At 33.1% G+C, this 25,309-nt stretch overlaps 2 protein-coding genes and 1 long non-coding RNA gene across 5 annotated transcripts; 2 read left to right on the top strand and 1 right to left on the bottom strand.

The window, feature by feature from the left end:
• Window positions 1–77: 77 nt before the first annotated feature.
• Window positions 78–25,309, top strand: LOC100879519 (uncharacterized). 3 transcript variants are annotated; one of them, XM_012283838.2, is made up of 9 exons: window positions 78–360; window positions 13,934–14,380; window positions 15,326–17,724; window positions 20,127–20,612; window positions 21,596–21,746; window positions 22,070–22,512; window positions 22,946–23,312; window positions 23,696–24,023; window positions 24,497–25,309. In XM_012283838.2, exons 1-9 carry the CDS (start codon window positions 228–230, stop codon window positions 24,753–24,755), a joined length of 5,013 nt encoding a protein of 1,670 aa, XP_012139228.2. In that variant the 5' UTR covers window positions 78–227; the 3' UTR covers window positions 24,756–25,309. The 3 variants fall into 3 exon arrangements, with proteins under 3 accessions (XP_012139228.2, XP_012139227.2, XP_012139229.2); XM_012283837.2 differs by having other exon boundaries at window positions 21,569–21,746; XM_012283839.2 differs by lacking the exon at window positions 78–360 and adding an exon at window positions 6,077–6,152 and having other exon boundaries at window positions 21,569–21,746.
• Window positions 866–13,278, bottom strand: LOC105662339 (uncharacterized). The gene is made up of 13 exons (XM_012283836.2): window positions 12,710–13,278; window positions 12,085–12,173; window positions 10,953–11,038; window positions 10,781–10,882; window positions 10,111–10,240; window positions 7,999–8,202; window positions 3,499–3,593; window positions 3,108–3,407; window positions 2,390–2,733; window positions 2,075–2,234; window positions 1,777–1,903; window positions 1,519–1,692; window positions 866–1,314 (listed from the first exon to the last, which is right to left on the bottom strand). Exons 1-13 carry the CDS (start codon window positions 12,973–12,975, stop codon window positions 1,127–1,129), a joined length of 2,265 nt encoding a protein of 754 aa, XP_012139226.2. The 5' UTR covers window positions 12,976–13,278; the 3' UTR covers window positions 866–1,126.
• LOC143264531 (uncharacterized) lies at window positions 6,681–7,637 on the top strand. Its single transcript, XR_013038273.1, has 2 exons — window positions 6,681–7,215; window positions 7,295–7,637. It is a non-coding gene; the product is annotated as an uncharacterized LOC143264531 (long non-coding RNA).

Raw genomic sequence — 25,309 nt, 5'->3', positions numbered from 1 at the left:
TCTAACTCGATTTGAACCCTCGGTGGAAACTTAGTCATTGAATGATTGTGAAACGAAGAGAGGAAATTTTTGATATGCGACCTCTATAACATATGTGCTTACGTGGACGTAGCGGTAGAGTTCAGTTGTGTATACTCTATGGTGAATTTAAGTGTTTTGTAATTTGTGGTTCAGTAATCTTTTGATGGCAGTAGTTTCGGGCGCGTGGTGCAAACGTCAGTGCAAACATGAGTGGTGCATCACGTAAAATGAAAAATCCATTGTTGTCAGCAGCTGGTGAAGGTTTCCCTTTCGAGAATTATGCAGAAAATGCATTATTGATGCCTGTTACTCCCGCTACACCTGCAGTACTCCACGATGGTGAGTCTGTCAACGAAACACCTGGGTGGGGCATTTGTAGGCTTATGTTTTCGTAATTTCATTGACACGTGACAGGATTTATCAATGACATTGATCATAAAATTAATCGATCTCATGCTTATTTATTTTTATGTCTTTTCAGTTTATATGTATATATTCGAGATCATCATTAGTACCTGATCAACCATCTGTCTATGCATTTTATTTGTTATGTCATCAGTAATGAAGCGAACAAATGTTAGATCATTAATTTTTATTCATCCTTTCCTAATTACAAAATTGTAAAATTTTATGGTCTTGTTCACTATATTTTATACTGTTATTTAAGAAATAAATGTGGGTGTTTGATACACATATGTGACTATTTAAGGATTGAACGTGTATTATGTTCCATATTGTGAAATGAAGTAGCATACACGTCAAAAATATTGAGATTTAACCAGATTTACATAATTTCTCTATTGACACTACAATAAGCGAGGTTATAATTTTACAGATGCAGATGTTCAGCTCCAAATTTTATTATGTTCATTTATTACATATAATCTGTCGAGTTGTAACTGTATATTTATTTCATAAAATATATTTATACAAGATAAAGTTAAAAGCATAAATACAATTATACATGATAGTAGAAATGATATTGAAATATTTACATTTTTCAAAAATGTGTGTTGTATGAATAAAACTTAATTGCTATATTAATTTATGTTAATAAAGAATATTGTATAATGCGAATTATATTCTTTCATTAGAATAAAATAAGTTAAAAGTTAGTTCTTTCAGCACTTGCTGGAGGTCTGGAACCATATCGTTGTGTATAAGGCAAATCATGGCTCTTTTTTCTTCGAAAACAATATACTATCAAAAGAATTATCAAAATAATGAATAGTAGAGCTAATAATATTCCCACTGTAATAGCTGCTATCTCTGCTTCTGATAAGTTGTCCCATGCTAAAAGAATAAAATCTTATTTTAAATGTTATAGATAATAATCCATATTGACATTTTGAACTTATTCATATATTTGATTAAAAATGTGTGCCTCATTAGATATAGTGTGTTTTATTTAACTCTAACATGATAGTCCATATGTTAAATCTGGACTTGATATGTCTAAAGACATATATTAACAACTGTGATAATAATAATTATTACCTGTGACATCTACTGTATAAGTGTTAGAATTATCCAGTAGATCTATAGCTATGATTTTCGCAGTTGTGTCACAACACGTAGCAGAATAATAAAACATTACAGGACTCCTTGTACCACTAATAAAATCTGTGCGTGGGTAAATATTCTTTGGAGATGAAATTACTCGTTTGAGACCTGTATCAACGATAAAGAAATAATTCTCTAGAGAACCTGTTGTAATATTAGTGATAAATAAATATTAAAAGTTGTAGTTGAAACCTGATTCATAGTCTTCAATCGTAACATCCATACTCCAATAGGATTTATAACAATGATCCCTGCCTAGTTTTCCAGCACAGTTATTATTGAACGAATATTTGATTTTTGGCTTAACATCATCTGTCAACTGAACATTGTAATATTTAACAATTAAATAAAGAAATTTTTCACTAGTTAAATTTTATTTCATTGTGAAGCTTAATGCGTAACTTAGGTAATTTTAGTTAAATATTTTGTGTAATAAATACTTGTTGGTTTCATGTTTAACTGTTCCTTTGATAGGTGTATTTATGATTACCTTTGAAACTGATCCCTGTACATATAGATGTACTGATTTCTCCTTTATTTCTGTACCCAAGATAGATAATGTAACTGTATTAGCTGTATCTGCTGCAACGTTGTTAGGTACAATTAAATCCACTGCCACATTACTCATTTGTCCAGAATAAATCCATGCACTACAAATGTGTATAATATCAATGTAAAACAAAAGCATAAAGAACTATATGATTATTCAATCTTTTTCTTTTACCATTTTTCTATACTTATATCTAAAATAGAATCAGGACTTGTCCTTATTATTGAATCCATTTTACAATATGTAGCAACTTACTAAGCAGGTTGAATATTATACACTTTAAAAGGTGTACTCTTCACTTGAAATGCATATCTGACTGGCAAAACACAATTGTTCATTACATCAAAAACAATTCTGTGTATCGTTCCTGGTCTGACAAGTAAATTGCTGTTTCTGTTCAGTTCAACAAGCATCTTTTTTTCTTCGATAGTATTTTCATTAGCATAATTCAGTAGCTCTTCAGATAATTCTTCATTATCCAAAGTTTCTATTTTTCTCACTGATATATCAATGTTGTCTGCTTTTGGTGATTCATTATTGTCAATGTCAAGATTTTCAATCACACCAATTGAGGATTTTGCATGAATTTCGTCCTGGTCCTATAATGGCAATGTATCTTTTAATGTTTACATATTAACAATCTACTTTGTGCTAGCAAACTATGTCTTAAAATCATATTTTACATAATTATTATAAAATTCTGTCTTGTGAATCAGTATTTTAGGTATCTAAAAATACATTTCAGAAAATCAACATCCTGCAGCTGCAGGTTGAAATACAATATTCATGTTTAACATTGAAATTGCGTATCTGAGTACTATTTTAAGAAGTTAAGGATTCTGGAACTTAAATTGTGCGACCTTGAGACTTTGAAATTCAGGAGTTTTGGGTTTGGAAATTTTTGAATTCTAGGATTTTAGTGTTTTGGAATAATGGAATAGGGAATATTAATACGGATTTTATTGTCTATTACCTCCATTGAAAACATTTTATCGAGAAATTTTTCACCATTGTCCGTTCTCTTTGGAATAGTACCGTTTTTGTTATCATCCCCGAAAGCAAAGTACTCTGCATAATTAATAAATTCGTTATCGGTGCTAGAAGCGATCATTGATGATTCATTATCATTTATCTCTTCCTTTGTTGGTCGTTCACTATGTTTTCGTCGTTTCAACGACCTTTCACGACTTATCTGTCTATCATCCACTAATTTAGAATTGTTTGTTGCGTCCAAATTGCGTTGTTCATCTTTGATCACGTCGAAATCGGTTGTCTAGAAGGATTTATTACGTGCTTGTCGTTGTTAAGTTTCATCGTTGTTTTAAATACATCAAAAAGACATTGTACAGTTCATTTGATTTTACCTTCAACATGTCGGATTTTTCTTCTATATTTAGAGTCGAATCAGGTTTGATTTTAATATCTGGACGATGCGGTGTAATCGTTATTGCGTCAGCATCTGAAAGAATATTATTCATCTGCTAAATTATTTTAACTAGTTTTTCTTTATAATACTAATAATTAATGTTGATGTTATCATTGATATTTTTATTGTACTGATAACTTGTTTTCATTATGCAATATCATGTAGTGGTGATCAGTATTATAAATTCACGTTCCTTTGTAAGGTTTGATACCATGATCTAGAGTACTGTTCTCTTTCTAGTGATGTAGAAGTATGGGGATTTGAAGGTAGAGGGATGTAGAGGTGTAGTGAATTGGAGATGTATGGATTTAGAGGTATGGAGATCTAGGAATATAGGGATGCAGAGACATAGGGATCCAAGGATATGGAGATCTTGGGATATAGGGATCTAGAGATATACAGATCTGGGAACCTCGAGATCTAGGAATCTAGGGATCTGGAGATATAGATATCCATGTATATAGGGATCCAGGTATATATGGATGTAGATATTTAGGAGTGCAGAAATTTAGAGACCCAGGAGTGTAGGAATATAGGAATCTTGGATCTAGGAGTGTAGGAATATAGGAATCTTAGATTTAAGAGTATAGGAATATGGGAATCTTGGATCTAAGAGTGTGGTAATATAGGAATCTTGAATCTAGAATGTAGGAATATAGGAATCCCGGATCTAGGAGTGTAGGAATATAAAAATCTTGGATCTAGGAGTGCAGAAAAATAGGAATCTAGACACCTAAGGATCTGAGATATGGAGATTTGAAAATACTGTAATCCAGAGATATAGAAGTTTGATGATACAAGTATCTAAGGATGTAAGGTTCTTAGATATAAATATATGTATAAGGATTTATGAATCTATGTACAGACCTAAGGATGCAAGGATTTAGAGATACATGTACAGTCCTGCATTAATCATTGAAACAATTGGAAGTACTGCTTTTTCCATAAAAAATATGGAACAGAAAGAATCATTTGATGATATAGTTTCTCTGTAATGTCTATATTTATAAAGTATTTAATACGTCATTTCTGTGAGTTTTGCGTAGCACTATTAGTGAGAATAATCCTTGAGGTCATAACAGTGAATAATAAAACGTTTCTGTAATAAATGATCATCAATATAAATATAAAAAAACGCGTATTCTTTCCTGTTTGTCACATTGTAGATAATATTTGTTTCTCTATCGAGTGCGTAAATCGTTCAATGGATATAAATATTTTGCTTCGGATTGTTGCCACTGAAAGCTTATCGCCGGGAATTGAAGCAAGTGCATTTTCGTGCTAACGCATACAGATAGAATCGTTTTACTGACTAGAAACGGCGAGATAATTTAGATTGTTTATAAAATATTAACATAGCGTTGCATTGTCCTTTTCTTCATAGGTAGAATTACACAGCGATAAGCTATAAGAATGCATTGCATCCGAGGATTATAACTCACTATAAGTATTCCATTAAGAAATGTCAAGTCTGCGAATGAATTACTCGGAACACTAGAAACTAGCGTGACTTTCAAAAAGGTAGAAATTGATTAAAAAGTTTGTTAATACATTATTCTATAGTATGTTGAAACAACCAGTGGAATCGAAAACAGTTTTAACCCTTAGAGTACTAGAGACGTACAGATGTCAACCCACGAGTTGGCGCGTGACCCAAAGTAAAAGCTCCCCACCATGAACACTTCCAGTTACATTTCAGCAAATAAGAATAATAATGACGATAACAACTGCTGAATTCTCACTATCTCTCGAGACGTTTGCCTCTCATTGTTTTTCGCCTAATTGATATGACCACTCGAGCCTATATACTATCGAAAATACGTGTGAGATGTTCATTTTTCTATTCTGGAGCCTCTTCTAAACACCTTGGTCAGTCTCACGCGCCAACTCGTGGGTTGACATCGGTACATCATTCGACAGTTTTGTAACACCAGTTACCGACAGAGAGTGACATTACCGACGATAGTCCGCGGGGACTTCCCCCGAAGGGAGTTCTCCCCAAGCGGGGAGAGCTACTCCGGCTGGGGCAAGGTTTGGACATCTCTGACCTAAAGCTACAACTGTTGTTCTTAATCCAAAGAGCATAAAAATTGGCGAATCTTTATTCTTTTCTGAATCTAGCGTGCGTCAAGCAAACACGCGAGCTGGCGAGCAAAGGGCACGCTCATCGTGTGTTGCACAATATCTGGTGTCTTCGAGCCAGCAAGCAAACGACTGCTCGTACGCTTAGCCAGTTGTCAGATGGACGACGCGGCGTCGGGAACAACTTTCGATCGTTCTGACGACGTTATACAAACGCGTGCAAATTCGACGTCGCTCGTCGACGATTCGTGAATCGAGTGTCCGTTGGCCTTCGGTCATTTTTCTTGAATAATTCGCGTGTTGTTCAATTGATCGCGTCGAGGTAAGCTTTCCATGTGTTCGGGGCTACCGATCGATCCGTTGCGACAAATGAACTAAGATCGTGGCACTTTGTTGTTTTGGTTGAGACAAGTTTTTGTAGACAGTTTTTTTGATCTGTTGAATGTAGTATGCTAATTTACACTCACAGGTACTTTTGCTGCTGGCTGGTAGCAATTATAAAACTGTCTGGTTAGAAAGTTTGATCAACTATTTTGAAGTTATTTCTTCTTTATTGTTAATTGTTATTATTGGCTCGGTACAACTGGTGTCTATAACCATATTTTGTGTATTACATGCATAATGCTAGAGATTTAGAAAAATACTTGTTTCAAATTATTGGATTAAATCGAGTTGTTACATCTTTGGAATAGCAAGTGTTATGGTGATTATTTGTGGAGATAACTAGGCGCTTCAAACTTTTTTGAGTTATTAAACAAAGAAATTTTTAATAATATTACTGTTGGGTTAATAATATATTTCGTCGAAACTCAAGTGATCTTAATTTTATAATTTCATGATTTTCTAAATTTATCTAAAATTTTTATAATTTTATTTAAAGAAAGACAAAACAGTTGTTCGTATATTTAACATGTTTTTTAATTTTCTTTTAGTTAGTATTGTTAATGAACTTTAAATGCTCTATGTTTGCATAAAATTATTTAACCACGAGTGCACTTTTGAGGCAATAACCGAGGTCGGAAACAAAGACGAGTATGTTTCTCATATACACGATATAAATACGTTCTGTATACCCAAGTTTAGATTCGAAAAGTTTGGTTGCAGAAACTCCCATTTTTTTATTTGTATTTTTAACCTTGGAAAGAGAATAGTTTTCAAAAGGAAAGAAAAGTATAAATAGTGTACATTAGTGATGGGAACGACGCTGAGCGACGAGTTTTCAAAGTTTCAAATTGTTAGATTTCTAAATGGCCAAATTTATAAATTTGAAAATATTGGATTTTAGGAGATATTGCAAATTTAATAATTTAAGTTAAGAAACTTGCAAATTTAATAAATTAAATATTTTCAAATTCGATAATAAAAAAATTGTGTAACTTCGACAATTTGAAAATCTGGAATATCTCAAATCACTAAATTTTCAAACTTCGAAGTATCCGAATTTCCAAATTATTGAATTTCTAAATTTGTACATTTCCAAGTTTCCAATTTTGCGAACATCTTTTCTGAACCCTAAAATTTCAAATATCCTTCCATCTTCGGTATTTCATCACTAACGAACACCAACTAAAACGTATGTTTCTGATGATATCATCGTTACGTCATTCTTACAAAATAACAAATCTAATTCCTTTTGATTTTATCTGTAACAGAAAGACCACAGAACATTTTCCGGTGGATATGTAACGTGTCTTGTTATGCACGTCCGCTTTCACTGCAACCAGCTTAGCCACAGTAGATATAGCCATATCTACTATGACGCACTATAATACAGATTAATTAGTACATGTTATCTGCTTTGCAGATCTGTAATGGCCAACACCTATTTTTGTATAATTAGATAATTAATTAATGGAGAAACCGTAAACTTTAAATGGTATCATTATTGTAGTAACAAATTTAATATCATACCAGAAGCCATATGTTATAAGGTTTGTTATAAAATGTATCTTTGTAGATTAATTTTTGTTTACATTAAATTTTTGTTACATCTAATTGTAGATTAATTTCTTCGATCTCAGAATTGAATTTTAACAATTGAAATAACTTTCAATTTATTTTATGTTAGAAAGGTGACTTTAAGATGGTGTTTGGTCATTCTGTGTTCTTATTTCTCAGGGTAATTTTATTTTAGTATTCACAGCTTTCGTACTGCGGTTATTTATTTAATTATAAATAAATAATAAGGTAAAGTAGTAAATTAGTAAATTCTCAGCTTATCAGTAATACGTTTATCAGTAATATTAACTACATTTCAAATAAAATTAATAACGTAAAGTAGTAAATTAGTAAATTTTCAGCTTATCACGTTTATCAGTAATATAAACTACAGTTATCGACAGAAACGTTTACTTACCATCCGTTCTTGTTTCCGGGGAGAATAGTACGCCTGCAGGTTTCTCTTCGACGCCTCCAACCCTGACGTGGTATTTCGAGTTATCATCCCCCACGAGTTTCATCCACCACTCGCCAGATGGCGGATTCCGTATTTCGATTGCAACCTCATCCGCATCGTCTTTACGTATCCATGAGATCACTGTTTCACGACCGTGCCTCCTAGCTGTTGTATTAGTTAATTAAAAAACAGGAAATTCCTCCGTTTAATTCCGATTGTTCCAAGATCGAAGCATGCAACAGTCACTCGGTGTCAGAATTGTATTCACAGGAGAACGAATGCAATTCATGACCTCCAGTATAAAATATTTCTTGGTTAGTTTTTTTAGTGACGTTTGAAAAGAATTCTTCGTGACTATGTTGGGGTCGATACTCGTGAACGATAGGTTATGTGCGCGATTATTGGTGAACAATGGAAGTATACCTGTTACATTTGTGATTTTTTATTAAATTAATCTTGCCATTTGTGATAAATATCTTGTTAAGAATATTAAGTTTACAATGCTTGTATGAGTATTGTATGATAAAAAGGTAGGTGCAAAATGTTCATTCTATTCAAACTCTAAAATTGCAAACTTGTCATTGAATAACATTGAACTCGCGTTATATTGCCAGAGGTAGTGAACAATTCTTGAAATTAATTTATGACTCGTTTATTATGAAAATGGAGTAATTTCATGATTTTTAAAACTTTGATATAGTTTTTAATCGAATAAAACACTAAAAAATTTAAAGGTATAGGAAATTGATTTTTCTTGCAACATGAAGTTTCTTTCTTTTAATATTATTGATTTCTTTGTTACTTCTTTTAATATTACTGATTTCTTGGTTACTTCTTTTAATATTATTGATGGTTGCTTTAAACTAAAGTCTAACTAGAGTCTAAATATTAATATTAAAGTATAAAATTAAATATTTATAATAAAATAATACTAATATTAATTTAAATATTCATATGTTTTTACACTATGTATATCAGTTTCAACTCTTATTTTATGTAAATTAAAAGTTCTTGTAGAAACATTAATTTATTTTATGTATTAGGAGCCGCGTCTCGAGAAATTATACAACGTTCTAAACATTAGCATAACGAAATTGCGCACACCTGCCTTACAATGAACACATACTTGAAATTGTCTAGTGCTATTAATTCACCAGGCCAACCTACGTACCCCAGTATCGAAAATTATTTTTAGTTTACGTTACAGAGCGTACGTCGCCATGTTGGAAACGCTAGAATCAAAGCACGTGGCTCGAGTTGCAACCTTCATCTTCGCGTTGATTTCTTTATTAATTGTGATTTGTGCAATCAACACTACATCGCGTGAAATTCTTTGGACAGTTTTGTGTTCGCCAGGTTGTGTTTGCAATTAAATTCAAGATATTTGCATCTGTTTTAGAATTGTTCAATTTTTACCTTAATGGATTCGGAAAAGGATAGAGAATGTTTAGAGTCGTAATTTTTAAATTAATTTCAATTTATTTTGTGAGAAAATTTGGTAATAATAAATTGAATGTACGAATCAATAATTCTTTAATTTTTACAAGTCAGAAAAGTGAAAACTAATTCTTTTGCAGAAAGTGACGAATGTAAAAGAAAAAAATAAAGGTAAATAATTCTTTGGGGGAACACATGTGAAAAATTTAATACATTAAATTTGTAAAAACAAATTTAATTACTAAATTAACCCTGTTATTTTCAACAAATAGAGTCTATGATATATAATTTTCAAGTAGTATTTAGTATTTTCCCTAATAAATAAATGACTTCATATAGGAAAGTTAAAAAAGAAATTTCACAGGAAGAATAATAAATAATTTTATGCAAAATATAGAAAGTAAGAGTAATTCGTAAAAAATTGCAAGAATAATAATTAGGAAATTTTAAAACAAAAGAAGATACAAAATTGCAAGTTTAATCTACTTAAAATTCGCCATATTTGAATAATTCACAACATTCATTCAATAATTTTTTTTGCAAAATTTTTACAAACTTTTTTGTAGAAATTTAATTGCAATTGACCCATATCAATCAATTGTTCAAATATTTAATAAAAATTTTGCAATCTCTCACCTGTCGGTATTCGAAGCACAGCGTTTGAAATATGTCCATCAACATTGATGATAATCCGATTTATTGCGGTATTTACCATAAACTTTATATCTGTGTGTTTACTTAAGTTGTGTCTCTCCACTATTTTTACCTGTCAATAATTGATTTTATTAGTCCTTCATTATAAATTATTTTAAATATCTTTAATTATTATAATAGGATCAGATTCGTTCAAGATAAGTGTATAGTTTATTTAATAGCAAATAATGATATAATTTTCCTCCTCAAATTAGATACACCATATTTAACATATTAGGTACACGACAAAAATAATGCTGTTTGTACCTTGAAAGTTAGTAATTATATTAAATTAATAATTATAAGTCAAGTTAATTAGGATTTACATCGTATTGTAAATATACTACATAAAATTATTATTTTCGTCATATTTGAAACATACATGAATTACAAATTTTATAATTTATTATTTAAAAAAATCTGTAATTACAACTCTTCATACATTATCAAAATATTGCAATTTATCAAATTGTTTAAATAAAATGTATTTTTTTGCTGTTGCTTTCTAACTATCATTACTACAAGACAAAAATGCATTTTTTTGTCGTTAAAAGTTGAACGAAGCACGCAATAAAGAGTGAATATGTAATTTTGTGTGATTAGCAATACTCACAAAGGGTTGCAAATTGTGCTCGTTGAAATTTCCCGACACGTTTTTTGCAAAATTTGTAGCAGTTCCTGTTTTAGTGATGTTGCAATCCAGGTCAAGGTGAATCTAAAAGTATAATAAAGAAAACTGTGAACGCTTTCGGAGTGTTAGTATATTAGATTAAGCTTAACTGTACCTGACATTTTCTGACGCTGTTGTTAGAACTTTGCACGTCATTTGTTTCTGGCATTAATCTTGAGAGACCACTTGATAAAAGATATTCTGAAACGGTTAACGTTTTATAATTAACTGTATGAAATTGTTATAAAATACATATTTTTATTAATTATAAAATTATATTTAACTATAATGTTATGCAGATAATTATAATTAATTATAAACATCAGAATTAAGTACATTTCATAATTAATTTTATAATTGATACTGTTTATAATTAACTATGAATATTATTTGTAAATCTTAAGGATTAATTAAATGTTTTTTCATATATTTATATCTGATTTATATTTGGATAATCTTTTTATTTAATCTGATGATTTCTCATGAAACTTGCATATAATAAAGCTGATGGAATGAAAATAATTTGCAGTTAATTTCGAAAAATAATGTCATATGTGATTTCCATTTCGTATTTTCTAAAAATCTTTTTCAATAATATTTTTTTATTAAATTTGCAGTAATATCAAATATCTTCAGAAACATAAATTATCAAAAAATAATAAATATAAAATAACTAAAAAATTGTTATATAAATAATTGTATATGTTATACACTTGGTATATAAATAAGCATGTTGAAAAAAATGATACATATATTTCATTTATGTAAAAATAATATGTATAATAGATGATTTAAATAATTTTAATGAAGTCATATATCAAACAGAATTTTAATAAAATTTCAATTAACCAAGTAACAATCGATAAACAATTATTACTTGCAATTAAAAATCAAGGACTAATCTCACTGTTTAAGAAATTAATTCTTATCAGTCGGAAAAATTAATTAACCATTTAAATTAAAGATCCTTGTGTATTAAAGTTTAATATTGTCTTTTTGTAAAGATACACTTGAACAATAATAATTTGTTTGTTCTCGAGAAATTATAATTTGGAATTATTATTGGATTATTTCTTTATCTGTTATTGATAGCATAATGAGAAATTAGTAGTGTAGACACAACGTAACGGATACTTTATATAAGATTCTACATTCGTCGATGATTAATAGAGATCTTTTTTCTGTTTTTCAAATATTTTTGTCTTATCTTCGAGATTACAGTTCATTGCATTTTTAATATTTCTTACCCGTTATGTCGGCGATATTAGCCATCCAAAACAAATTTATATATTGAAAATCTTCATCGCTCTTGTTGGGGTCATTTCCGATGCAGTACCTTTGTATCAAAATAACATTTTATCTTTACTTTTTTATACGTTTGCTCGGTTTTATAAAACGAATTGAAAAGATTATTTTAATACATTGAATTTCGCAATGAAAATGATTATTCAGCATTTATTTCTACTTTTCAGTTTGAAATTTTCTCAATTTCTAATTTTGGAAATTCGCAATTTGAAATTTTGTCAATTTCTAATTTTGTAAATTTTCAATTTGAAATTTTGTCAATTTCTAATTTTATAAATTTTCAATTTGAAATTTTGTCAATTTCTAATTTTGTAAATCTACAATTTGAAATTTTCTTAATTTCCAATTTTGCAAATTTTCAATTCGAAAAGTTTTATGTAATTTGGACATTTAGAAAGTAGGAATCGATAGGTGTAGAATTAATTCAGTAGTAGAATAGTGGGATAGCGGCATTGTATTTTATAATAACAGAACAGCAGAATAATACAATAATAGTGTAATATAGCGTAATACTTCATCCAGTCACTATACTAACTACCCAACTATCCCACTAACCCAATACTTCACCTAGAACATTCATCCGCAGAAAACAGCACAGTTCCTTCAGCCTCCCTATTCCTCGATTTCTCAAAAAATCCATCATTAGCCCACCCTCCCATCGAAGCATCGTAGGGTAATTCTCTCCGAAATCCCCAATCCGACTTCTCTTCTCTCACATTTTCTTCCAAAAGCTTCCTGCTGACAGGATTCACCGATGTGACGAATATCGCGGTACACTGCACGCAAACTACACCATAACAGATCACCGAATAGAAAAAGACTCGCGAACACATGACGAGTGTTTCGAGAAGAATGTTGACGGGATACTGGCAATAAAAATCGGGTTATGTTACTTTATAAGGTTCCGGGCGTAAACGTTTACAGAAGGGTAAATGTGTCCGTTCTTTGATAACACGACAGACAAAGTAAATCTAGGTGTAAACGTAGTTTGTTGCACAATCGCAGGTGTTTGACGTGTACAGGATGTGATGGAGTATATAGAAATCGAAGTAATTCGAGGTCTGACAGGATGCCTGAACGATCGACGCTGGAAAGAAGAGACGCCAGCTTTATCTTTGTCACTTCGACTTATGTTCATTGTATCCTGTTCAATATTGACCGTTTCTGAATAATCCGGCTGACGTCTTCACGGTTATTAGGAACTATGGGGCCTTTAACGCCTTTTAAAGTCGATTCATGACTGTGATGCAACTTACATGGTGCTCTAAAAAATTTTTTTTCTTGGTAGTATGCGGAGGTTTTAGTTTTGAGTATTGTTAGGGTATTCGGTTGTTTGTACTTTTGGGGCAAGGTTTATGTGACTAAATGGATTTTTGTGAGTAGTACTACTTGGGGTAGTATGTTAGTATTGTGTTGGTTGAGGGAAGGTTCCTTTTGTGTATTTAGGGATTTTTGAATTTGGGAAGGAAAGGTGGGAATTTGATATAATAAATAAAGACAATAATGATAATTTCTATTGTTGATTAGTTGTATTAAAAATAAAATTACTAATTGTAAGAATTTTTTATGATCATACATTGCCACTCAAAGTGAGAATGTTTGGGTATAATTTTTTCTGTTACTATAAATATTTTGCTATAAATAAATAATAAAATATACATTATATACGTTAATATAAATAATAAAATATTTTTCAATATTTGACATTTGTTTTCATTATTCGCTCGTTCTTTACCTATATAAGCTACACCAAATGCAGCAATAAATAATAATAACAATTTTTGTTATCAGATGCTGAATTGGACAGCTTCGTAGGTCAAGAAACACCAGTCAATTCTCACAATTCAACAACGTCACCCGATGCAGACAGCGAATTCACGCCTATCCCCTTAAATTCCGATGAAAACAAGAATACCGTGAATCAACCAGTGAAGCAAGGATATCTTACTTCTATCCTGTCCTCTTTACCAAATTTATCACTGTCGTCAATTACGGGCGACTCGTCAGGATCTCAGACGAACAGGACGCAGGAACACTCGAGCAGCGTTCAAAGTACGAACTCCTATGTGCCTTCGCACGAACGTCGTGATTCATTGAGAGATACGTCACCGCCAATTATTGCTAATTTCCACGATTCCCGACGAACCAATTTCGCAGGATCTGTGGAGAATAGTGCAGGAAGTTTGTCAGCTCCTCCACAACCAACTCTGCCACCTACCGTCCCGTCGTCCACCAACGGTGAGTTTACACGCTTTTGTGATGTAATGCGTACACACTTGTGTTTTTACGAAATTCGGAATTTATGTGTGTTGTTCATATTAAAATTTTGTTGAGCTTAATAACTATTGATTATTATTAATTAGCAATAATTATTTCTATTTTCTTTCGGTGGGTATTTTCCTTCTCTTTTTTTAATTAGACTCATGGTATGTTTGGGTGTGGTGTTAATTAGAAAAGGTAGAGTCAGAAATATTGCACTGTGTAATTAGTGAAAGAGAGTTAATGTTACTACAAATGGAATTTTGAGATTTTTCAATTTTTTAATTTGGAGACTTTTAAGAAGTTTTAACCATAAATCAACACAAACTTCGACGAAAACATCTTAAGAAATTTGTAATTTAAAATAAAATTCTTGTGAATCGTTCAATCAATTTGTTATTGTAGTGTTATCGTTAAAAGGATTGAGATAAGAATGAAAAATTTTCAAATTTTGTTGATTTTGATCAATCAACGCAAACTCGTAAAAATGTCTAAGTAATGAATAAGTTTGATAAATATTAATTCTGTGTAGCCTATTTATATATTTGCTTATTTGTGGAAAATGTCATGTTCGGGAAAATTTATCGATTACGTTATGCAGCTTCATTGGACTTCGAACTTATAAGACATTAAATGCACACGTACGTAATGCGTTTATAACTTTTCTGTTTGGAATTATATGGTAAAATGTAAGCGCTTCACTTGTTACATAATTAACGTCTTTCGTCTGTAGATATATATAATAGTGCAATAAATAGCGAAAGAGTACTTTGTATTTCATAAAAATTTGCAATGCAAAGGAACTGTAATAACTTGAAAAAATGAGACATATTATACATATATTATTTTGTATACATATTTATGATAGGTCGAGAGACTTTTTTATATAGTAACAAAGTAACATACAACATTTTTTTCTTTCAGGACCCATTTCCTATCGACTGGGTAATCAGAGACGTCTTAAGTATGCGCCACCACCTGACCTAACCTCGAACACTTCCAAACAGTATTCAGCTCCCGTGGTTCAGCCAGCGTTTGTTCCACAAAGTGCTGCAACTCCGACTATATTTAACCCCAACGAAATAGTTTCTCCGACTCAAAATTATGAGTCTGTTCCACCAACTCAAAGAAACCAATCTGTACCACTGACACAAGGTTACCAAACTGCGTCTCAAAATAACCAGTCAATTCCATCGACTCAAAGTCATCCAGCACCTCCGCCACCGCAGACTTATCAATCTGTGCCGCTGACTTCAAATTTTAATCCGATTTCTACTTCAAGTACTCAGTCAATTTCATCGACTCAAAGTCACCAAGGACCTCCACCAACGCAGACCTATCAATCTGTGCCGCTGACTCAAGGTTACCAGCTGACCACTCAGAGTGATCAGTCCACACGAAGTCATCAATCACCTTCACCGGCTCAGAGTTATCAAACAGTTCCGTTGACTCAGAGTCATCAATCAGCTACTCAGAGTTCAGCGGTTCAAAGTAATCAGTCTATACCGTCGACTGAATCTCATCAATCAGCCCCATCGACTCAGAGTCTCCAATCTGTTCCGTTGACTCAGGGTTATCAGTCGATTCCGTCTACAGAAAGTAGTCAATCAGTTTCGTCGACTCAGAGTTCTGTGCCATTGACGCAAAGTTTCAAACCTGCATTGTTAACTCCGAGTGATCAAACAGCTACATCGGTTCAGAGTCAGCAATCAGCTTCGTTCAGCAACCCATCGACTCAAAATTACCAGACAACACCATCTGCTGACAGTAAACCAATTCTATCAACGGAGGTTCATCAGCTCGAGCCACCGTCTCAAAATTTCCAATCTGTACCTTTGACTCAAAGTTACAAGGTTCCATCGACTCAGAGCTATCAGTCATCTGTTCCGAATAAACAGGCAACTTCATCAGACGTCCAACCTGTTCTGTCCACTCAAAATTATCAGTCTGTGCCGTTGAGTGAAAGTTATCAGACAGCTTTGTCAACTTCGAGTGCTCAGCCAGTTTTGTCGACACAAAATTATCAGGCAGCGACATCAACTCAAAGTCAGCCGATTCGACTACCTTCTACAAATTCGCCGTCGGTACAACTTTCAACGCCAGAGATCATATCCGAACCAAATTCTCAACAGGAGTCGTTCAGATCTAGTCCACTCACAACAGGAGCAGCGCATAGTGCAACTGACCCGTCTCGAAAAGTAACACCTCAAAATCTGACCCCAGCTGACAGTGTCTTCTTGTCTAAGAAGTCACGCGTCTCTTTATCGTCCACTGAACCAATTCCCTTCTCATTTCCGGAACCTACAACTCCCCAGAACACGCCAGCCAACGTTTCTTTCCTCGGCTACGACGGTTACACGAGCAGACAGGAACCTTCAGGGTTTAACTCGGAGAAAGAAGCGAATAACAGTTCTACTCGTGCGAATTCGATCTTGAAAGACAAGGTAACTCGATCCACCGCAGAAACGAAGCCTAGCGTAACGTTCGGCCCAGTTTCTGCAGTTCAAGTTTCGGAGAAGTTGGAGCACTTGTTGGCCGAGCAAAAGGAAGATTTATCGAAACTCGACAGAAACGAAGATCAACTCGCCAGTGTTGTGAAACCGGATGACACCAGGGAAAAAGGCGATTCGTCAAAGTCGGATACATCAAGTGATGTCACCGTGAAACAAGAACCCACATCCGGTCCTCAAGAATCGAGTGCAGTGCACGAAAAGATCGATGCATCGCAAAGTCATGGTATTTCATCACAGTACTTCCAGACACAGTCTTTGGCATCCGACTTCTTCGCTGATCAGAAGCCGAATTTGAACACGTTCGGTGATCCGAGAGCGTTCACACAGCCTGTTAGCTCGTTCTTCAACGCACCAGGCTCAACGAATGTTGATTTGACGTCTTCGCGAAACGATTTGCATCAAGTGTCGTTGACTACCTCTGTCGCGTCTGCTTTTGTTAATCAAGTACCTGTGGGACGCAACATTTGGGACAGTAATCAGGTGCCTACGGTGGAAACATGTAGCTCGTCGCAACCGCCCTTGTTCTACAATCCTGCGCAATTCCACAACGAACTGCAGAACTATCTGTCCACGAATCAGTCGTATGGTCCACCGGTTGTGAATCCAGCTCAAGGTTACTTCGACAATCTATCTGGATCAGCGCAGGATATACCAGGTGGAATTAGCAGCGCGTTCCTTCCCGCGTCTGTTGTTATGTCAACGATACCCGAACCAACTGGTTCGGCTACTTTAAGTCCGGTTCAAATGTCAATTAATCCGTTGGCTGGGCGCACCTCTACCGACGGCACATTTTCTAGTTTTCAGAATTCGGTAAGATATGAAGCTTGAGTCTTTGTCAAATTCCTATCTTATGATTTGCATACATCGTCTCCTCGTTTTCGTGCATTTTCGATTTCAGTCATTTCCTACTCACATTTATAATAGAGACACGATAGATATCTGTTTTTAGTTGGCATTGAATGAAATATATTCTTTCACGTGACTGTACGTTTGCTTTAATATTACTGCCACAGTGAAAATGAACGTATTTCATGCTAGCCTTTTCTAGGGGAAGAGATGAGGTAGGGGTGAAGGAATCCATCTCAAGGTCTCATACTTGAAAGGTGTTATGTACTATGGTTGGGTTAGTTTCTGTTAAATCATATGATATGAGTATTCGGTTCAGTATTTACTTCAAAGCAGGTCGGTTCATTTAATGACTGTAAAGTGGGTAATGGGGATCATTCGAAGCTTTCTTATTAAATATTTAGTGAGTATTATTTTTGGATATTTGTTGAGTTATAAGGTTTTTTACTGGTGGGATATGATGTTCCCTCTAGTGATGTGATGTTCTAGTAATTATATGTTCCACTAGTGTGACATTCAACTAATAGGATATTCTGCTGATGGGATTTTCTACTAATGGGATTTTCTACTGATGGGATATTATAGTGATGGGATATTCTACTGATGAGATTTTGTGCTGATGGGATTTTCTACTGATGGGATATTATAGTGGTGGGATATTCTACTGATGAGGTATTCTATTGTTGGTATATTCTACTGATGGGGTTTTTTACTAATGGAATTCTATATGTATGGGATTTTCTACTGGTGGAACCTTCTACTGATGTGATTTTCTGCATATGTATGGGATTTTCTACTGGTGGAACCTTCTACTGATAAGAGTTTCTACATATGGGACTTTATACTGATGGAACCTTCCATTGATGAGATTTTCTACATATGGGACTTTATACTGCAAGGACCTCCTACAGTTAGGATTTTCTACTGATGGAGCTTTTTACTGATAAGACTTTTTGCTGATCGATTTTCTATTGATTCAGTTTTCTTTTCATGCAACCTTCTACTGGTAGGGTCTTCTACTAATAATTTACTGATGAGATCAATAATATTCAATATTGTACAGTAATATTAGTCATCTGTGGATTATACAGGAAGGTTGTACACTATACAAAATGTATGTATTGTGCAAAATTAGAAGATTCTTAATTCACACAGTATATTATACAATTTTTAATATGATCTATAAACGGTCAGTATTCTCTATAATATTCAATGCATTAGAAGATTGATTATGTAGGGACTTTTCAAATGTAAGTAAAAGAAAGAGGCTGACACTATTTTACTTTTGAATAATTGAAACTGTAAACCTAAAAACACTATGTGGACCCTCTTATCTTTACATGTAAATAATTAGGACGAATTAAGATATTCATTTAGTTCTATCTTTACTTCTATAATTATTATTATGATAGATTAGAGCATAATAACGCAGAACTAGTAAAAAGTTTGAAGATGTCCAATTTGTCATTGCAAACAGCATGAACATGCAAAATCGAATACGATTATTTTCACTGTGGCTAATCAGGATATTAATGATTTTGTAACACACTCTCGTTAACTATCTAGTGTTACTATGGCAAAAAATTATTATAAGAAATCAACTTTGGATGGTAATAATTATCGTTATCTACTTATTTCTGTACACGTGAAATTATATAACAGCGATCGTTTCATAACGTTATTACACTTTTAAATTATACATTTTGTGCAATTTAAGCGATAAAACGTGCAGTTGGAAGGCGAATAAATAGGTGAAAAATCTATTTTCTTTTGACGAAAAGATAAGGGTGTTATGACACAGTAAGCAATGAGTCACTTTTCCGTACAAGTAGAATACGTTCTGTGCTTATGAATTTTACATACGAATCATTAAATTCATGATTTCACTCATTTCACTGATAATTATTTTCATTTCCTGCTTCATTTGTAAATGCAATATTGGCACATGCAAATTTATAATTTTAAATTTTCTAACCGCTCAAAGTTTAGTAACCATAAATCTTTTCCTGCATTCGTCACGTTTATACATACAAATCATTTTTATTTTCTTATCAAAAACTTTGCTTATTAATACCTCAATCAGTGTTACATCTTTGTTACAACTTTCACAAATACTTATTGTTCACATTATTTATGTAGTTAAATAATACATTTGGTTCTACGGAAACTCACATTGCTAAAACCAATTACAGTCACAACTTCCTTACAATAAATTATTTTCTGTACGCTACACATTGTTATTTTTCACACATACTCCAGAAACATTCCATCAAACTTCAGACCATTGTAAAAACACCTGAATAGAATAAATTTCTCATCGTAACCAATAGAAACCATGAATATCCGGGTTTCATGATAAATTTCAGGCTACTGGCCCGTCAGATAAACGTATGCAGTACAGAACGGTGTACCACCACTGGTTTTATCGCAAGGAGGTGGAGCACAAAGTGTTATGGCTTCCTTTCTCCATGCAAGATAGCCTTCGCTTAGAAGAGGTTCATAATTCCACCGAAATCACCCCTGAAACGACGGTCGCCACTGACGGGGGTCGTTACGATGTTGACATTTTACGACGTCAAAGATCTCCTGTTTATTGGAGCGGAACATCTACGGAAGTTAGGCGATGTTCATGGTTCTACAAAGGACCCACAGAATCGAGATACGTCCCTTACGACGAGAGCACCGCCCTGAAGCTCGAGGAGGAGTACAAACAAGCGTGTATGACGAACAATTGGAACCGAAGAATTGACTTGAACAATGGAGAGTACATTATTTTCCACAGTGCCACGGTTCAGGTTCACTATCTCACACCCAGTTCTCCGGAATTGGCTGCATCCTGGGGCAACAGCGCGGTAAAAGTCATATTTTTAAAATTACATTTGCTTGCTGAAGTTTTGTGTCATAGAAAGCTGATTTTTATTTGGGGGATAATGATTCTCTTTTTAGAGAAAAGAATTAAATACTGAATCGCTAATATTTTCGAACAAAATCGGTTGTTGTGAGCGTGGTAGAGTTTTGTGGACAAAATGGCGACGTAGAAGAAAATGTCTACTATTATATTTACGTTTGATCAAGTTATTGATTTGAATCATTAATTCCTCTAAATATCATCAATTTGTTGTCTACAATTTTAAGGCACAAAACATGTTCTTCGTTGATTAATATATTCATCTCAACGTTCAGAATAGTCACACTTGAAATTATATTAAAGAAAATAAAGAATAATTAACCTTACGTAGTATATAAAAGTTATATTTTCTAACATTTGAATGTGAAATAAGTTTTATCTTCATTTCTTCTCTTTTAATTATAATTCATACATTCTTTACACATTCTGAAAACGAAGAATTTATTTTGTTCTCTCATTACATACAAACTTATTATTTTATTCATTATAATAAAAGCAGGGTTGATTTAACACAACTTTTATATTTTCATGAAAAATTTGGAAAATAAACTTATTTTATATAATAAAAATTTCTTTAACTTTAAACAAACTTAAATTTTTATTTTAATTGTAATTTAAAATTTTGAAATGAAAGAATTGTTAAAATAAATGATATTCCAAGGGTTAATTATTTTTTTACATTCAACAAATTATCAAATCTGTTAAATATGCTTTATTCAATTATATGCAAAATTGTACCTAATGCAAGCTACTTGTACAAAATTTCAGTGTTAGCTTCATAAATTTATAATTCTAAATATTGTATTTATTTTTTTAACGACTGCTCTCGCTTATATGCATACTTTTTTTTGATAACGCACGCATGGCTCTGTTGGAAATGTTCAATCGCAATCTGTACAGGGCTCAGAGGACAGTACATATTTACAGGGTGCTGGAAGTAGGCCCAGGGTGATTAAAAGAGGTATGGACGAGTTTCATATCGAAGATGGCGAACCTGAAAAAGTGGATCATGTTTTGTTCCTTGTTCATGGTATCGGAAGCGTTTGTGACTTGAAGTTCCGAACCGTTGAGGAAGTTGGTATGTTTCAAAATAGTTAAACATTTGACAAATTTGAGCACTGATTACAATCTCCAAAATATCCTACTAATAATATTCTACATTTATAATGTATCATTTAATTTTTTTTCCATGTCTTAATTATTTAATCTTTTAGAGATTCTTGAAATTGAATTTTTGGATCAGACCATTTGTCATCAGATCATAAATTAAGCTGTAATTTATTATAATAATTATAGCTGAAAGATTAGAATTACAGAATTATAAACTAGATTACAGTGCTCAGATTTATTAATCTATAATTCCAGTTTCACATCTGTGTAACAAAAATCTTCTGATTACAGTGGATGAGTTTCGAAGCATATCGCTGCAGTTAGTCCAGTCGCATTATCGAACCGCCAGTGAACAAAGAACCGTGAACAGGATAGAAGTTCTGCCGATTTCTTGGCACACTACGCTCCATTCCGAGGACACTGGAATTGACAAGAAATTACATGCAATTACGTTGGAGAGTATACCAAAATTGCGACACTTCACCAACGACACCTTACTCGATATACTGTTCTATACTAGTCCCGTGTACTGTCAAACAATCATGCAGACTGTTGGCAGCGAAATAAATAGACTGTATACTCTATTCAAAGATAGAAATCCAGATTTCAATGGAGGAATTTATCTTGGTGGACATTCGTTAGGTAGCTTGATTTTATTCGACCTTTTGTGCCATCAGAAACCATTGCCTAGTGATAAAGCGAACGAGAATGAAGGAGAGGATAATGAGGATCAAGTAAGTACTTTTAGGTTTCTGATTTGAAAGGTAACGTTTGAGAAAGATCCAAATTATTCTTCTTAAAGAATACTTATACAGAAAGGTACAAGAGAAGTGTTTATTGTTTCAAACTGACTTTTATATAAAAATTTCATTCATTTCATTTAGAACAAAGGTTTCAAACAATGTGCATTTTTATTGTATTATTGCATAAAGAGTAATAATGTTATTATGTAATACTGTATTATACTGAATTGAATAACTAATTACATAAAGAATAATAACTGAAAGTAATGAAAAGAATTATTTGTATAATAAGAATTGCATAATTCTCAAAAATAGAGATAAAAGAATAGTATAGGTTCACTATTCTTCTCTGAGCAACGTTATAATTTATCGCTAAATGATAAATATTGTATTATGTATTAACATAAAGTTATTTTTGTTGCAGAAGAACGAGGAGACTGATCCTTCTCAAGCATCATCCGATCGAGTTCTGAAACGTCGTCTTAGCAAGAAAATAAGTTATGTGATGGGTGCTGCCGGGACGGGACAACCTTATATACATTATCCGCAATTAAATTTTCACCCACGTGCCTTTTTCGCTCTCGGTAGCCCTATCGGTATGTTCGTAACGGTTCGAGGCATCGATATGCTTGGGGATGATTTCATATTGCCAACGTGCCCAGCCTTTTTCAATATATTTCATCCGTTCGATCCGGTCGCGTACAGAGTTGAGGCTCTAATCAATCCGGAAGCTCATAAATATCGGCCGATGTTAATTCCTCATCATAAAGGACGAAAGAGAATGCATCTGGGTAAGTACTTGACGGGTTTATTGGTGTTCTTCTGGCCCGAAATTATTTTATCATTAAAGTATTATATTTATATATTAAATCATATAACTATCACAAAATAAGTGAAATGAAGGAAGGAAAGGAAATCCTAAATTTATATTCTGTTTATGCGTTAATTTAAATCGTATTTGTGCTAAAAGATAATTGGAATTAAAAAGAAAATGTTTTTTTTGAAAAAAGAGTTATGAAGTTGTGTTTGAAAAATGAAGGTCATTCATTCTGTAAATGTATATTGATATTCAACTGCAATTGAACAAACATTGAACAGAATTATGAAGAAATAATTTTCACAAGGTGTAAAAACTAGTTATAACTAACTCTATAATAATTGATGTGAATTTTAGAATTAAAGGAAACGATGGCTCGTGTTGGTGCGGATCTTAAGCAAAAGGTGATCGATTCCGTGAGGAACACGTGGAATTCAGTCTATCAATTAGCCCTGTTCCATCGATCCGATAACAGCACGTTAGAACGAGAAATTGACAAGGTTGTTGAAGAACAATTGCAACAAACGCCAACAGTGACGGATCAACAAAATAACGACGATGGTGGTGCTGAATTCAAAATTGGCAAATTGAATGGTGGACGAAGAATAGATTACGTTCTTCAAGAAGCGCCGTTCGAATACATCAACGAGTATATTTTTGCGTTGACAAGTCATGTGTGTTATTGGTTAGTAGAATTTGTCATACTACTTAATATACTAATGAAAATATTGAACACTTATGGCAAACTTCATGGAACTTCTGTACGTTCTGTTTAAAATGTGAAAGATTAGGATAAACCATTTGGTACAGTCACATTGTCAATAAGTAGGTTAGGTTAGGTTAGATGCATGTCTGTAGTTATTTTCATAAAACTTTCAGCCACAAATTGATGTACCATAAGTGCTATTTTGCAATATTTTCATGTCATGAAATCGTATTAGACTTTTAAGCATCAAGGAAAATGTTAAAAATTATTACATTAGTACCTGTTGTTTATTATAATTGGCCACCAACCATTTTGTACTAAGGACATTGGTATCGGTTGTTTAACATAAATAGATTGTTTACACAAACCATTACGACAACGCTATTTAGTATAATGAAATAATTAAACAAAAATGAACAAATTTTCAATTTTGCGAGTATTTGTTTATTCAGGGAATCCGAGGACACTATGCTGATGATTCTAAAGGAAATATACGGATCAGCGGGCATACAAACAGACGCACAACTTCCTCAGCAGACCTTGACGATAGAAAGAGCGTCTCCTGCCATGTCTATGATATCATCCACACCTTCAACCACCAAATGTGAAGTAAGATCGTCAGTACCTGTTATGGGAGTGGATCCAACCGCGCCTATCTCGGAGAAAGCCGTCGGGCCACCACCAAAGACTGGTTTTGTCCGAAAATCATGATCAACAAAGGATCGCCCTAATTTGTAAAAAGCTAAGAAACTTCAAAATAATGGTGATGGTGAAACTCAATAGTTGTTGATCAGGTTGATGCTGGCGTTGTACCTGAGTGATAATTTCGATGGACAATAAAATAAAAGATGTCCTGTTTGTACATTAAAGCTGCGTTAGGATATTCTGTCGAAAATTTTCGCCGCACTCGATCGTTCCTTCGTACGTTGTTAATAGCAAACGCTTAGAGCTATTTTAAAGTTTGAACAACATGCAAATTTTTAAGCACATCAGTTGACTGGTTCAGTTTATTGACTCGTGCTCTAACGTTAAATATGGATGGTGTCACACCGGGAAAACAGAGGTTAGAGTTTGCGATACGAAAGTAAAGCTACGAAGGTTAATTATATTGTTCATTGTAAATATACAATTTATAAGTGATTTATAAATAAGTCTAAGGCACATAGGATATATAAATTTTTTCAAAGATGCCCTTGCATCGTGAGAATTTAGGTTACGTTCTCATGTATGCAAGAATTTTAATAAAATGTGGTTATTCTTCTAAA

The sequence above is a fragment of the Megachile rotundata genome, chromosome 5 (genome assembly GCF_050947335.1).
Source record: "Megachile rotundata isolate GNS110a chromosome 5, iyMegRotu1, whole genome shotgun sequence".
NCBI classification, from domain to species: Eukaryota; Metazoa; Arthropoda; class Insecta; order Hymenoptera; family Megachilidae; genus Megachile; species Megachile rotundata.
Note: the sequence above shows the minus strand (reverse complement) of the source record. Positions and strands in the feature narration are given on the sequence as shown.